The sequence below is a fragment of the Clytia hemisphaerica genome, unplaced genomic scaffold, assembly GCF_902728285.1.
Source record: "Clytia hemisphaerica strain Z4C2 unplaced genomic scaffold, Clytia hemisphaerica genome assembly, whole genome shotgun sequence".
NCBI lineage: Eukaryota > Metazoa > Cnidaria > Hydrozoa > Leptothecata > Clytiidae > Clytia > Clytia hemisphaerica.
Genome location: NW_027103758.1, coordinates 538,980 through 554,713, shown reverse-complemented (window position 1 = coordinate 554,713; position 15,734 = coordinate 538,980). Strand labels below are relative to the sequence as shown.

At 34.8% G+C, this 15,734-nt stretch overlaps 2 protein-coding genes across 3 annotated transcripts; both read right to left on the bottom strand.

Moving 5' to 3' along the window:
- Window positions 1-63: 63 nt before the first annotated feature.
- On the bottom strand, window positions 64-2,996 carry LOC136805550 (PCI domain-containing protein 2-like). The gene is made up of 3 exons (XM_067062119.1): window positions 2,165-2,996; window positions 1,539-1,774; window positions 64-645 (listed from the first exon to the last, which is right to left on the bottom strand). The coding sequence occupies exons 1-3, from the start codon at window positions 2,949-2,951 to the stop codon at window positions 475-477; spliced, it is 1,194 nt and encodes a 397-aa protein (XP_066918220.1). The 5' UTR covers window positions 2,952-2,996; the 3' UTR covers window positions 64-474.
- A 220-nt stretch (window positions 2,997-3,216) lies between these two features.
- Window positions 3,217-13,781, bottom strand: LOC136805543 (uncharacterized). 2 transcript variants are annotated; one of them, XM_067062112.1, is made up of 18 exons: window positions 13,653-13,781; window positions 11,488-11,539; window positions 11,068-11,111; window positions 8,488-8,540; window positions 8,329-8,360; window positions 8,015-8,088; window positions 7,867-7,903; window positions 7,593-7,722; window positions 7,298-7,443; window positions 6,836-6,921; window positions 6,539-6,632; window positions 6,133-6,238; window positions 5,660-5,978; window positions 5,117-5,346; window positions 4,643-4,765; window positions 4,374-4,471; window positions 3,961-4,094; window positions 3,217-3,796 (listed from the first exon to the last, which is right to left on the bottom strand). In XM_067062112.1, exons 1-18 carry the CDS (start codon window positions 13,753-13,755, stop codon window positions 3,297-3,299), a joined length of 2,361 nt encoding a protein of 786 aa, XP_066918213.1. In that variant the 5' UTR covers window positions 13,756-13,781; the 3' UTR covers window positions 3,217-3,296. The 2 variants fall into 2 exon arrangements, with proteins under 2 accessions (XP_066918213.1, XP_066918214.1); XM_067062113.1 differs by having other exon boundaries at window positions 3,217-3,793.
- Between the last annotated feature and the right edge of the window lie 1,953 nt (window positions 13,782-15,734).

Genomic DNA, 15,734 nt, shown 5'->3' with positions numbered 1-15,734 from the left:
GAGCCGATTGAAGGGCAGCGAAAAAGCCCAGCGAGGGTGTTGGAATTCAGATTCAAGTACAACTTAAAGTTTCTTACGATATTGAATACTTATCATTAAAAATTCTATGTACAAAAGTTCCAAAAAACGAAAACGAAGTAAAAATTGATGCATTTCTATGTGATAATAAATTAAAAAAGCGATAACTGTTCGGATCAATACTACAGGTTCTTGTTGAAGAAGACATGAAAAAAAGTTGAGAAATATTTTACCAATGCCTGAGAAATTCCTAGTAAACGAAAATTCCATTAAGGCCAACCCTAAACTCTGGTTTATCACAGAAAGGTTTCCGTCTTGAAGAAATGGGAAGTGCTTCTCGGGGGCTAGCTTATTCCATGGTTTACAATTTAACACAAAATTGACAAGTTGACAACCTTCCACCAGGGTTTAAACTTTCACTGGTTCTCAGAGATTTGACTTTGCAGAATGCAGTGTTTACTTCTTGAAGTCAGGGAATGGATTTTGCTTACTGATGATAAGCTTCTGATGTTGAAGTGAGATGTATCCTTTGATATGTCCTTCGTAAATGAGGTTGGATAGAATGCAATGCACCTCATCTGTGTCCATGTCTGTCTCACCCATGAAGTGCAATGCTGTTCTGAAGGCCTGGAGAAACAAAACATTAATTTAACACTTTTTATACGGTTACGATTACTAGATGAAGACATTTTATTTAGCATACTTTACCATACGTCAAAAAAAAACTTTAATAGTAAGGTTAAGTATACCGGGATAATCACGACGACGGACGAAAAATGTAACAGACTAGTCAAATTACGAAATTTGATTGGTTGAAACTGAGCCTGTTACATTTTCGTCCGTCGTCGTGATTTTAGCGATTTACTTAACCTCACTAATATCTCGTGATCTTTCTAGCCATCAGATAGTTTCTTTTGGGCCTGGTTTGAAAAAGTAAATCTCAATGAGTAGCTGATGACGTCACCAGGTAATATGGCAGATTTTTGTGCCATTTAGGACTTTTGTGAAGAGTCTAATTGACAAAATTTTAAAAATGACGCCACTTTTGCTATCTACATTATATGATCTTTTAAGATAATACGTAATTATTTTTGAAAACATTTTAAAAATCTACTTTGCATGGGATTGTACTGAAAAAATTGTCATAATAAGTCATAATAAAATGCCCCAAATTGGATTCAAAAGTTTTAGAATCGACTGCGGACTTATGATGGTTCTTAATCTAGGACCAATTAGGAACCTCCGTGTCAAATTGCCAGTAAAATACTATTTTCAGGAGGGTGAGATTGTTATGACTGACAATAAAGGCGGACTCAACAGTAGACAAGTAAACGAAAGATAAAATATTTTAGTAAACCACATTCCAGGAGTAAAGAAAGTTCTTAAGCATATCTTTCACAGACAAGGAAAAATTTTTCCTTTTCGCGACATTGATGATAGCATACTACCAGGCCACTTAACCATCCAGTCTAACTAAAAGCTTTAAAAGTGGGCCCCGGGCTAATAAAATGTAAACTAACCTCTATAGGCAGCTGGTGCGTGCCAAGAATAATACTTGTTTTCTTGAACAGATTGCGGTACGTCAAAATCTTCAGTTTCTCCAAAATCAAATAAGTGCCTGTCTTGATAAAGAACACTTGATGGTTTTCCAACGATTCGTTCAACTTCAACAAGTTGCCACTAGTTACCGCATCACGAATGTCAATAAATGGCTCCAAATTGAACCGCTCTAATAGCTTCACACTTGGCATTTTCCCTGAAGAGAGAAAAGTACCAATAGGTCCAATTATGGTCTGCTACAAGCTCTTACAAGAATCCTGAGAAAGTTGCAGAATAGCGACTTTTGCTTTTGACTTCTTTTCAGACTTTTTCCTTTCATTAAGTTGTAAAAGAACACTACATCATACCTATATACAGTAGAGTCTCCATAACTCGAAAACACACATGGGCCCGCAATGTATTCAGGTTATGGAAGATTAGAGTTATGGAGCAAGGTTTATAAAGTGTTGTTAACTTAAGTGACCATAAAACTTGTTCGAGTTAAGGAGACATTCGAGTTATAGAGTTTCGAGTTAAAGAAAGTTCACTGTATACCTAAATTTTTAAATGGTACGTAAGGTTAAATTGATTATCAGCAAAAACTTACCTAACAACATTTTTACGGGCAGTAGGTAGATGAGTGTTTTTCTTTTGTTTTTCTTGCTCTCTTTCAAACAATGTTCAAAGGCGTACGATAAATATTCATCAGCTTGTTTGTAGTTGCCGTCAAACATGAATTTCTTTCCAACGAAAAACCTGTACGTCACAAGATGTGACTTCGGAAACTGATCTTTGATTGGTAGACTGTCTATAGCACGCATCAGGGGTTTACAAAGTTGCATTTTATTGATTTTGAAGTAGATCTTAAACAACTGGTTGACAATACCTAACATGCCCCATTTCTTCGAGTTTTCGATGGCAGCTCTTGTATCACTCACACAAACTCTAAAGCAATTCATCAAATACTCAGCAGATTTTTCCAATATCTCTCCTTCCTTTCCCAAGTTCTTACTGACCCGCTGCGAGTCCGCATTCAAAGCAAATAACCGGAGATTCAAACATACGGAATGGAGTGCAGGTAACGCCCAGTTTTCATCCTTCATGGCTTGAAAAACTTTCATGAAGGTCTGAACAACAGAAACATGTGCTTGATAAGCTTCGAAATAATCATTCTCAGCGACCGCCCAAACCGCGCGCAAATGAGCGGCCATCATTTCATCAAATGGTGCATCAAAGACGCGTTGCGTTTGATGTATAGCATCAGGTAACTGTAGCTTTGATGACGCAACATGAGGGTGTTTGTGACCGACCAAATCCGCAAGTAGTTCACCATCTTGATTTTCCATGGCTCTGGAAACCTCGTCCAAATAGGTATTGATCGACCAATGCGCCATTTTGTGATGATTTTTTGTTTTTTTTAATTCTATTATAATTATTCACTGAAAATAAAAGAAACGAATAGTCTCGATGTTTGTCGTCTCATAAAGAAGTAGAAAGTCAACGTCGATTCCCAACAGAACATCTGAAATACGTTTATTCAATACAAAGCTAGAGATTTTAAGCTAATAAATCTAATGCCCAGGATTAAGACTAGTCAGGGGGGGCGGACGCAGCAAAAAATACTAAAGCTATAAAGACTTCATCAAACAGTCAAGTGTATATACCCCAAAGGACCACCAAAAATCAATATTTTTCTTGATAAAATTATATAAAAATACAAGCTCAATATGAAGAATGTTTTAGGTTTGTGCTGCTGGCTTTTTCTTCTTTTTATTGGGTGATTTTTTGGTTTTGTTGATCTTTTTCTTGTTTGTTTTCTTGGTGGTTTTTGGTGATTGTGTACTGACTTCTTTTGATTGTGTATCAACTTCTTTGGATTGTGTCTCCTCATTCTTATCTTGCGATTCTGTCGTATTTTCATCAGCTTCGTTGTTATCAACTTTTTCAACAGTCTTTTCTTTTTTCGTTTTATTCTGACTATTTTCTTTCTTTGGCATTTTCTTTTGTTTCTTTTTGGGGCTTTTCTCGTCAGTGGATTCCTTTGGTTTTGTATCTGTGTTTTTACGCTTTTTATTCGTCTTCTTTTGCTTTGGAGTATCTTCTTTTTGTTTTGGAGTGTCTTCCTTCTTCTCTGGAACATCTTCACTTTCCATCTCTTCTGCTTGTTCTGATGTTTCTTCTGTTTCATCTTCGTTCTCTGAAGTTTCTTCAGCTCCTACCTCTTCTACCTCCTCCTCTGCTACAAAAAAATGGAAATCACTCTTACAATTAATTGGACTCAAATAACACTTGTTGAAACTTATTTTAAAACAAAGTAAAACAATTGAGACTAACATACTCAAAGTTTTCGAAAACATACTAACGATAAAACAATAATATAGTGAACTTCGAGAAAGCGTGTACCTGGTTTTTGATTCTTCGGAATAATGTTGGCAAACTTTTTAAATTTGGCAACGAAAAAACCGTCCATATTTTGTGTGTGAGGATAAAAACGTCTTGTCAAGTTTAGCGACGGATGGAAACGACGGTCTTTGTATCTAGTAGAAAAAAGACAAGAAGTAGAACATTGACTAGCAGAACATTGACTAGCACTACAGTTTCTAAGCAATCAATATACACACAAAAATACAAAAAATATATATTTTGGGAAAGCCGCTGACATGATAATAGAATAATCGAGCGAAGAATATATTCTTAAACCAGCCAGGATATTGTCGCCTCTTTAGCTCAGAAATGATTTTGAGCAGGAGTCGAGTCTGGGAGGCGAGATGATTGGTTTTAATGAAATGTTTTTTCGCAGTGTACCAAGAACTTACTTTGTGTATCCCTCTTTACCAAAGTCGATACCGGTTGGCACCAATTTGACATTTCGCTGAGCCAAAGCGTAATCTACCACCCATTCATTCTCTTCAACCTAAAAATGTCAATTGGTGGGGAATTGAATATCTTTAAAGTCTTACTTAGAGAAGTTAAAGATTAAATGCATTGTATCAACTACTGAAAAGATAATGAAACTTTGCACATGTCATCTCATTCATCACGGCAAATTGTTATTTTGAATATTTGAAAACACTTCACTTCTCACCATAATGGAACAAGTTGAATAAACAACATATCCACCAGTCTTTGATTTCGCATCCACAGAATCGATAGCCGCCAAAATCAATTCTTTTTGGATGTGTGAGCACCGCATAATGTCTTTCTCAGACTAAAAAATTTATAGAAGAAAACCTGGTAAACGAGAATCGAAAATGATGTTGACAGTTGTTGTACAATATTTTAAGTGCAAATGAAAGAGAAGTAAAAAAAAACATCCCAATTTTTAGGCACTTTTTAGCCGAAATTTGCCCAAAGACTTTTTTTCGAAAATTGGGCTCAGTCCAGCTAAGTCACTTTTTGGGAATCACCATTTTGCATCACTGTGAAAAAAAAAATCAGAAAAAACTAATAAGCAATCCCGAGCAAAGCTGGTAACAGACGAACGGACACACCAACACACGAACGAATCGGTTAATTTAAAGGACCTCCGTGGTAGGTCCAACAATAAGATTTCCAATACCTTATTTATTTTGACTTGTTCGTCTTTAGAAATGACGCCAGTCCCACTGCAAGGTGCATCCAACAAAATGCGGTCGAAACCACCCATCACTTTAGGAAAGGATCGACCATCATAATTACACACAATAAGATTGTTGATGCCCATCCTGTGAGCATTGGCGGTGAGTGATTTTAGACGTTCTTCTTTGGCATCGTTTGCAACAAGCATCCCTGTGTTCTTCATCAGCGCACCTGTAAGAAAAAAATAACATGAAAACATTGTTAAAAGGAGGATTTGGAACAATAAAACTCTAAAAGGATTTTTTCCATCATTGCAACAAATCATCTTAAATTGAGTTTCTCATTGTGGGTCTGTTAAAGCAGGTTAAAGTGAAAAACTGAACTGGAACTGAAATAACATGACAAAATGGTTACGAGGAGGATTTGGAGCAATACAATATTTTCTAAAATGATTGCTTCCATCATTGCAACAAATCATCTTAAATTGAGGTTCTCGTTGTAAGAGAAAATTTTAATAAAGTGAAAAAACTGAACTGTAACTAACCAATGTAAGTGGTTTTTCCACCAGGAGCTGCACACATATCCATAATTTTCTCATGTTCTTGAGGTGCTAATGCCATCACTGGCAACATTGAAGATGCACCTTGCAGCATGTAATGACCAGAAAGATATTCAGGAGTAGCACCAATGGGTACAGATGAGTCGTAAACAACCAGACCAACTTTGGACCATTTTCCAATGGGATCAAGATTAACTCCTCTGTTGATCAAAGATTGTGCTAAATCTCTTCTTCTGGTTTTTAAAGAGTTTGATCGGATTGTGATGGGCCTTCGAACTTCGCAAGCCTCCAAGAACTCCAAGATCTAGTTGTAAACAATATAGAAAAGGAGATGGAGAAAATAAAAAAACGTTTACAAAAAATTGAAACTAAACCTGATAAAGGCTATTTAAAAGAAGGTATTGTTGCCTGGCTAAACCTTCATATGATGTGATTTCTAAGTCTAGTGGAAATTATACCTCGCCTCCGGGAAAAAGGTTGACAAGGTATTCCATGAAATATTCATTGTAACTGTAATACTTCATCAAGTCCTTGACCAATACTTGAAGATATTCATGACGGCTCCTAACGAGAAAAAATCATATCAAATTTTCTTAAAATATATGAAATCTGAAATTAAAACCAAAATTGAAATTGTCAAGTTAATTTTGTATCAATGACAATATAGGAGATCAATAAATCTCGCTAACTTTACTCTGCCAGTGGGTAGAGAGCTTAGCAACATCCTGATTCAACACATGTAAAGCATCTGCTTAAGCACCCATATCATTTCAAATTTTGGTTCTAATCCACAACTTTTCAGAATGTACCATATCAGGGACGACAATAATCATAACAGTAATAAACATTTTCACTCAATCTCACCTGCCCTCTTGTCTATTCTTTTTGAAATCACTCAAAGCGTGTAGGTTGTCTTTAATCCTCTGGTGAACCATTGATAAATCTGGAGGGTCGATACGTGCACATCAAAGTTAAGGAAAAAACAATTACTAAAAGTTTAAAATCGGATGTTATCATACAGTCAAGAAAGTGCATTAAACCGAGAATAAAGGTGGCATTTGTCATTTAAGTTGGGATCAGTGTTTCTACAAACTGTGTCATTTAAAGTTAAAATCTTTTATGGCTGTTGCAATTCAATAAAATGTATTTTGAAAAGGATATCTTCTTTCTCTATTTCTTGTCCACTTGGGAGAACGAAAACTTCGGACTGTGCGATGTTCGTTTTAAGTTCTTCTTCTGCCAATTCCCTGAGAATAAACAAAGAATTATTGATCAACCCAGGAAGTGTTTTAAGTACAAATACATTGTTGTTTCGACATGAAGAAAACCTAATCAGCAACTCGTAGTTTGGAATACCATCTTTCTGCCCTAGCTAATTTAATTTTGAATCAAAGTTAAAGTTAAGTGTCTAAACTACAATGGACCCTTGTTAAATCGAACTTCTACTTTTCAATCTTCCTATACTACTTTAAACCAAAAAAATTAACCTTAAAATTTTTCAAACTCATACTTCAAACTTTAAATTTTGAGTCTCCACCAAGGAGCAGTATTTAAATTTGACTCAACTACTTATTTTTCAGTGATAAAAAATCAAGTTATTTTATTTTATTTCTTAGTTGTTACTTTTTCTTCTTTTGAGCAGCTTTCAGCTTTTTAGCTTTCTTCTCAAAAGGCAATTCATCTTCTTCACCGCTTCCTTCATCCCCCTCCTCATCCTCATCATCGTCGCTTTCATCTTCATCTTCATCCATGTCAAATTCGTCGTCAGGCTGAAAATAAAGAGGGATTGTTATGAGAACTATCTTTCAAAAATTTTGAGTTTTCATTTACATTTCTGAAACTTTTATGAATGCAGAACCATGATGAGTTTTAATGAAAGGAGAAATACTGAATATTTTCTGAAAAACAAACTACAAACCATTTCAACATCACTCTCTTCCTCCTCTCCACTTTCCTCGTCTTCTTCTTCTTCACTTTCTTCTTCTTCTTCACGTTCTCCACCATCTTTCTTCAGCTTCAGCCATTCTTTATTCTCATCTTGAATTCCCCTGAAATTAGGTGAAAATTACAATAAGAGATATCATGACTGAAAGTAGCAAGTCCATCACACAAGCGTCTTTTCAGTGTGTTTGCCAAATACATTGGTTAAAATTAAAGGTATCTTGGAATGAAAAAGGAAACTTTCAACTTACTCATCTTCTTCAGATTCAGAGGTTTCTTTGTCTCCTTCTAAATATAAGAAACAACCATTAAGATCAATTGAATGCCTGCCAGAATAAAGCAGTCATTATTACTTAAGGGTTTCTTAGCTGTGTATTAAAGAAAATTGAAGTGAAATACCATTATCTTCTTCTTCATCATAATCATTTTCACTGTCTGAATCAAATATAGTTGTCTCTTTCTTTGCTTGTAACCTTGAATGGAATAATAAAATTTTATTGATAAAAAGGCAAAAAAATAGGAAATTCTGGGCCCCGAAAACATATCAGGTCCCCCCAAATATATGGCTGTATTTTAGCTCACAGTTTTCATTTGCATTTTTTTGGTGTAACCCCCAATTCAGGGGGGTTGACGCTATGTTAGAACGAAACTTAATAGTAAAAATAAAGGAGGTAGGAATAAAATAATCTTCAGCTACATCTTAGAATACTTACTTTTTGGCTTTCTTTTTTTCCCACTTTGTAAGCTGAAAAGGTAAGACAGACAGGTCAAAGGCTTTAGTAAAATTCAGAGGCAAAATTGTTCAGGGCATACAAGATAAAAATAATATGTGCACAATAAATACCATAAAAACAAAAGCAACCAATTGTTACCTTTTTGGGTTTGACATCTTTATTTGCTGTGAAATCGACAATTTGATTTTCCTCTGAAATACAAAATTTAATAATGATGTGATTCTGTTGACTTTGGATGGAAATTTTGAGCAACACCTTGTTTTAGGAAAACTTAAAAATCTGCCTATGGAAAAGTAAATGAAAAAGTAGTAAATGATACTACATTAATGTTACTATAGTGAAACTGTGTCTTGCCAAGTAATTTCCATAACACCAATTTTGATTGTTTTTGCTATCAGTTTAAAAAACCCATCTTAATTGGTTTCCAAGCAGTCAAGTCTCAATAGATTGTTTAGCATGAGAAATGATTGCTACCAGTTTGAGGTAAAGAATGCCAGTTTTGCAAATAAAATTGGTTGCTGGCAGTTTAAGTGCTTTAAAAATAAAAATATTTGCAAACTCCTTGGAACTAGCATTCCCAATGTATCAATTTTACTTTCCTTTCATTGCAATCTCAAATTACACATGTATAAATTAAACCTTTAAATAATGTAATCCCTCCATAACCCAAAGAAGGCGCAATCCATTATCATCCTCCTTCTCCTTGTCTTTCACTCATCTAACCTCAGTTTGGAATTTTGTTTTGACATCAAGTCACAACATTCCACAGTATTTCGCATGTTGTGAATTTTTAAATTCAAACATTGAGATGTGATTAGAATGCTTTGTGAAAGGTTAGTTATAAGTGAGCTATTTGCTCCTCAACCTAGTTTTATTTGTTGCTAAACTGATGGAGATTGTTAAAATTCGGCTTGCATTGGTTTTTAAAGCTTTAAATCAGGTCCACTTGGGGGGCTCTAAAGGTTAATTCTTGTCAAAATAATGGTTGATATTCTCTAGCCAACTTATCATTGGTATTAAGGGAACAACGCAAAAGACTTCAGGTCATTTCCATCAACAGAAGCTAATCACAACACTTAAACTTAGAAGTTTTGCGGTAAAGCGCAAATTATTGTCAAAGTAGGATTTTCGAATGAGTCAAAAAAGTTTTTAGATAAGATTTAAGTACTGTTAAATCCATTTAGTTGAAGTAAGCTGTTTATATTTAAGATGAATATTCACCAAACTGTAAAAGGTTGAGGCTTTTCCTGAAAATATAGGCCCTGGAATGGTAGGAAAGACCAGATGCCAGTCTCATATTTTTACATATTCTGTACTTAAAAATAAAGAAACTGCCATAAAATGTCATCTGTTGATGGAAATGACCTGAAATCTTTTGCAGTTGTTCCCTTAATGCCAATGATTAGTTGCCTAGAGAATATCAACCAATAATTTGACAAGAATTAACCTTTAGAGCCCCCCAAGTGGACCTGATTTAGCATTTAAAGAGGAAAAAACAACGAAGTTAAGCAAAATTTTCAATCAATCATATCTTCAAGAGACTTCAAACCCCCACTGAGATTTTTCGAGGCTATAAACTAGACCTACTAAGGAAGCCTAGCTGAAAGTTTCAAAAAAAAGTGTTGTCGGTTCAAAAAGATACGCCATCTTGAATTTTGCTCCAGATCTGCCATAATAGCAATTTTTTCGGCCATTTTTGACGGTTACGCAAAAATAGAAATCCTGAAAATGTTATTTTTGTGGCCAAAACCCTCCAGTAAACCACTCCATGTCAAAAATTTGCTTTCAAAAAGTCACAAGGACCATCAGGAGACAGCTAAAAGTGCTTCCAAACCCAGATTACGGAAAGTTTGAAGCCCTCTACAGGAGGTGCTAGAGATTTTCGGGGAAAATTTTGGAGACTCAATTTGATTTTTTCTGACTCCCTACAAAAAGTTCTTGAAATCCACTGTAAATCAGCTTTCTAATGTACCTGAGTGAAAATTCATTGGCTTTCAAATCTGAAAGAAATCTGCTCCCCACCAGAGTTCATGATTTTTAGGGGTCAATTTTCGCTTAGTATCCTATCTTTGAGACACTGTATCCTCAAAACTACTCGAGATATCAAGGTGAAATTTTCAGGGTCTTATTTCCTTGTGTGAACATTTGGTCCAAATTTCAGCAAAATCCAAGAGGGTGAGGTATCACACCCTGAAGACTTTTAGAAAAAATGACTCTTAAGTTGGTCAGCTCTCAAGAACTTTTTTTTCATGATTGGTACAGACCTCTAGACAGGTTCAAACCAGTGCAAAATAGAAATTCCATAAAAAAGAAATTTTAAGAAAGAAAATTTGCCAGATTTGATAGATTTCACCAGGAATCTGCTTAATGAACTCCTGCCCAAATTTGTTTTTTTGCGTCATTTACCAAATTGAATTCATAATTATCATACATTATCAAATTTTGTGCTTTTTCAGGCCTTAAAAAGAGCTTTTTGCTTATTTGTTAACAATTTTTGGACAAAAACATCCACAACCGCCAAGTCAAACTCACATCAAATTTATTTTTTCAGCCATCTGCCAAATCATACCTCAGGGAAACTTATTTGACCATCCACAAAATTTAATTCCCACAAAATTTCATCCTTTAAGCTAGCCAATCTGAAAAGTTACAATGTGTGTTTTTTGTAGTATGGAAAAATTGCTTGGCAAAACACGTATTACTTTTAACATGACTTACCCTTAGACTCAATTTTCTTTTCTATCTTTTCTTCTTTGACTTTCCTACAGAAAACAATAAAGCTGATTAGCTTTTTTACATTTTTTAAAATATTTTCCTGTAAAGGAGTAATTAGTCCTTTTATAAACATGAAATTTGATAAGTTCATCTAAGATGACATGATTTCCAATTCTATTCTAAAAGTAAGCATCAAGCAATTTCTTCCTTAAAAGACTATTAATAAAATTTGAAAAACATTCGATAATGCACTCACTTTCCTTTGGCACACCATATCTTAAGATATCAAGAGTCATTCATATTTCAGAACATATTATAAAGACATTTAGTGCTAAACACAATAACGCATCCAAAAAGAGATTGCTTTTAGCCCTTTTTTGAGAAAGTAATATCTTGAAAACAAAGGAAATATTTATTAGCTACTTTTTGTCCTTTTTTCGTTTCTTCAAAATATTCTTCTGTTGTTCTTCATTTACTGAAAAAAGAAAAAGTGACAAATAACTGATTAAAAGCATCTTTATGATGAGACCAATAGGAACAACCTAGATGCTGAATGGACCTACATGATGATGAAAGTTAGATAGCAATGCGAGGAGAAAAATGAAAAAAAATCAGTCAGAAAATATAGCGTTTAGCGAAAATGCATAACGCAATAAATTCATCATTGATTGTTGATGGGGGGGGGGGGAGGGAAGGGTTGTAGGGAAAAAATAAATAGAAAGTTCTGGTCGCAAAAATCAGTTTTATTGACAATTGAATCATGCTTGATGGTGAGCATTGTTATCAATAATGTTTTTGTGTAAAAAACATAGAAATGAATATAAGGAAAAAAGGAAAATCTGCAATCCGGCATTTTCATGAAAAAAGTTTTTTCTCAAAAATCGAACTCGGCCATGTTTAGGGCATTGTTAATGCACATCTTTGAGCAAAAAATCAAATGAAAAACCAATGAAAACATCTTGAGAAAATGCCAAAAAACCAGTTTTTCCGGCATTTCCAGCCATTTCGGCCGGAAAAAAAAAAAAAAAAAGAAAATCAGGCTTCGCCACATTTTAGGTATTATCATTTTGCATCATTGTGCAAAAAATCAGAAAAAAGTAATGACAGGATTTTGCACAAAGTCCAAAAAACCCTATTTTTAGGCAGTTTTTGGCCCAAATTTGCCCAAATATATTTTTTTTTCAAAATCGGGTTCCTTCACATTTTAGGCATTGCCATTTTGCATCTTTGTGCAAAAAATCAGAAAAAAATTATGAGTCAACATTGAGAAAAGCTATATTTTCTTATTTGGTTAAAGGGAATTTCCCCAAAATACGAAAATCTGTTTTTTAAGGCGAATAAGAATTTTCCGGGAAAAATCACTTCAGCCATTCTTTAGACAATTTTGCCCTCCATCTTTGTACAAAAAATCAGAAAAAAGTAATGACAGGATTTTGCACAAAGTCCAAAAAACCCTATTTTTAGGCAGTTTTTGGCCCAAATTTGCCCAAATATATTTTTTTTCGAAAATCGAGCTCCATCAAATTTTGGGCATCACCATTTTGCATCATTGTGCCAAAAATCAGGAAAAACTAATGAGCCAATCTCGAGAAAAGTTGGTCACGAACTAACGGAAGAACTAACAGACAAACGGACGAACAGAGGTTAATTTATAGGACCTCCACCGGGGTAGGTCCAAAAAGTGATATGTACTTTGCTTGGATTGAGAGGTCTGAATTGCTCTGAAAAAATGCTGAGCTTGTGAAGACATTGCAGTTGTTAAAATGAATGGGTGTTATGTCAGTTGATTGTATAGAATAAAAAAATGTCCTCTTTGTCAAATTGCATAGGCAATCTAGATAGACAATTCAGAATGCTTCAGAGTGTTGAAAATAAATCAAAACAAATAGGGTTTATTATTGATGGAGCAAGTGAACATTTTGCATTGCATTTGCAGTATTATATATACACTGGCTTCATCTCTGATAATAAGTAATGTATAAATGTATACTTTACTGGGATAAACTTTCGCAGGGATTAAATTTCACGGATCCGTGAAATTCAAAAATTTTGCGGGGACTTAATTTTGTGGATGAGGAGTTCCCTGATTTTTTGCGTAATTTTGCGGATCAAGATTCAATCTAATTTTTCTAAAGTGATTCCAAATTTTGCAAAATCGGGGTAGCAAACAGAACTTCTCTCAAAATTTTGATATGTTAGTGTGCAAAAATTCGAGAAATAACGAAGAGATTTCGGGTACTTAATTTTGCGGATGAGGCCCTTCCAGGGCTTGAAATAACGATCGGACATCGGACATTGTCCAACCCAAATAGCTTCATGTCCGACCCAAAAATCATAATTTTCAAGCTAAAGCAAGCCTGATCGGACATTTTGTCTGACCCACTTGAAATCGTTATTTCAAGCCTTGCCCTTCCAAATTTCCATTGGGACTTAATTTCGCAGATTTTTGTGGATGACATCCAAATCCGGGAAATTTAATACCTGCGAAATTTTATCCCATTAAAGTAATAAGTTTGATGTATTGTGTGTATATGTGTAACTAAAACATACAAAAAAGCCAATCAAAAATCATATCTAATATTACTCACACAAATGAAATGGTAAATTTTCTTCTGGATGTTCTTGTTTTCTTGCTTTGCGACCAGGTCCCTTCTTTCTTTCTTTTAATTCTCCCCAGGATTTACGACCCATGTTTCTTTTTTATTAAAATCAAGAATCCTGTAATTAAAAACATAAGCAGGAGAATATTTTTGGGACCTATCTGGTGTCAAACAAAATTGAGATGAAATTCATTATCATTTTACAATAACATAAAAAATTAAAAATGTAAAGTAAAATTATAAACATTTAATTAAGCCTGTCGTCTACTAGGCTATTTTTAGCAATAAAAAAAGATCACCTATATGCAAGTTACCCAACCTCACGGTAAGTATTTAAGCAGACTGTGCATTAACAAGTGCATAGTTGCCAACCGTCTCGCATTGAGGGGGACAGTCCCGAGTTCCGCCCACATACCTTAGATGTCCGCATTTTTGAGAAAACTCAGAAATTCGTAGAACTCTTGAAAAAAAATATAGAAATGCTACTAAAAATATGTTTCCACAAGCACAAACTCACTTCCTTGTTTTTTATCTTCGCTCCGTAACTGTCCGTCCAATAGACCTTTTCGCCTTTCCGTCCGCCATCTTGAATTGTATGCAAAAATACAGGAACGAAAATGCTGTGGTTGGATTTAGTTGGAATGTATGCAAAACATATGCAAGTTTACACAAAGATTAAAAAGACAACAAAGCATCTTATAAATAAATACTATAATCATTAGAACAATAAAAGATGGAATTTCTTAATCCAAAAGGAAATATTTACAGAACAACAAAAGCCTTTTAGGAATTTGTTCTTAAAGACATTGCATATTCTGTTTTCATGCCATAAAAAAATTCCACGAAGACGGAGTACACACATCAAACTTTCAAAACACGCAAACTGAAAGCAGTAATTATGACGTCACACTTTCTCAATGTTTTGATTTGATCATTTGGCGGCTCTATTCGCAGGAGAATAATTTGCCGTCAGCCGAATAAGGATTGTTTTTACCTTCGCGGGTGATTTTTCAGTTTGAGTTTCTGTCTAATGTTATGGTCTTTTGAAGTGCTTGTTCTAAGATGAGTGAATATAATTGTTTTTAGTTTTCAAGAGAAGCAAATTTAATCTTTCTTCTACAAGATTACACTTTAATATAATGCCAATTATGCATGTAAGTTTTATATTAATACTTTCTTTTTGCATATGTTTTGCATACTTTCTAAGGGAATTTCACCACGGCAATTCGGCCACCATAATTTTTGCATACAATTCAATATGGCGGATGGAAAGGCGAAAAGGTCTATTGCATACTTTTGTATACAATGCATCGGATACGCGTTGGATAGAGATGTAATAGTACTACATGAACTATACCCAGTACACCTAATATTTATTGAGGCTAATGCGCGTGATTCGCGGCTAAAGACGGTATTGCTCCACAACAGTGTTTTTTTCTTTGATCGATATTGTTTTTAGCTGTTCCTACGTCATTTCAGGCCCAAAAAAATTTTCACCTGTAACACCCCCGTTGGGGGGCTTAGAGTGCCCCCCAAACCCTCAGCTCAATTTTTCTCGCTCGCTCTGCTCGCTTGTTGTCCTGCATTTCCATTTTCATAAGTTGGCAACTATGCAAGTGCATTTTTTAACTTTCTACTATATACTTCATCTTCAAAATGAAGCTCTCAAAGTCAAATTGAATTAAGCACAAAAGATATTCTCATAATTATGAAATGTTGTTCGCGCTTTCGCTACGGAGGAGTGCATGACGTAATAACTTGGGTGGCAACAAACTTGTCTTCTGTTGGCTAATCATATTGGGCGTTTATGGCATTACCACCCTCGAAGGAGCGGGTGCCTTTATCATTCCCCAACTCTGTCCACCATTTTAAATGAGTTAACAATAGATCCAAAAGGGCACCCTTATCAAGCAAGATCATTTACTTTGGTCTCCGGCTTTTGGGAGTTTTCGATTGTTTTCGATGGAAAATCGTAAGAAACTTTATAGCTAAGTTTACAAGTTTCATTTAGTTCTTCCTGGCTGATAGAATGGCAGGATTCTGGATGGCTTCCCTAACTGTTATTAGTTA

What these genes read in the sequence shown, in the direction of transcription:
- LOC136805543 (XM_067062112.1), bottom strand. Translation starts at nt 13,755, where the DNA reads ATGGGTCGTAAATCCTGGGGAGAATTAAAAGAAAGAAAGAAGGGACCT. An exon ending in TCTGAATCTGAAGAAGATGA is followed by an intron (nt 7,723 to 7,866) that starts GTAAGTTGAAAG and finishes ACCTAATTTCAG; the next exon opens with GGGAATTCAAGATGAGAATA. An exon ending in TGGAAAAACCACTTACATTG is followed by an intron (nt 5,347 to 5,659) that starts GTTAGTTACAGT and finishes TTTTTCTTACAG; the next exon opens with GTGCGCTGATGAAGAACACA.
- LOC136805550 (XM_067062119.1), bottom strand. Translation starts at nt 2,951, where the DNA reads ATGGCGCATTGGTCGATCAATACCTATTTGGACGAGGTTTCCAGAGCC. An exon ending in GCCCGTAAAAATGTTGTTAG is followed by an intron (nt 1,775 to 2,164) that starts GTAAGTTTTTGC and finishes TTCTCTCTTCAG; the next exon opens with GGAAAATGCCAAGTGTGAAG. An exon ending in CGCACCAGCTGCCTATAGAG is followed by an intron (nt 646 to 1,538) that starts GTTAGTTTACAT and finishes TTGTTTCTCCAG; the next exon opens with GCCTTCAGAACAGCATTGCA.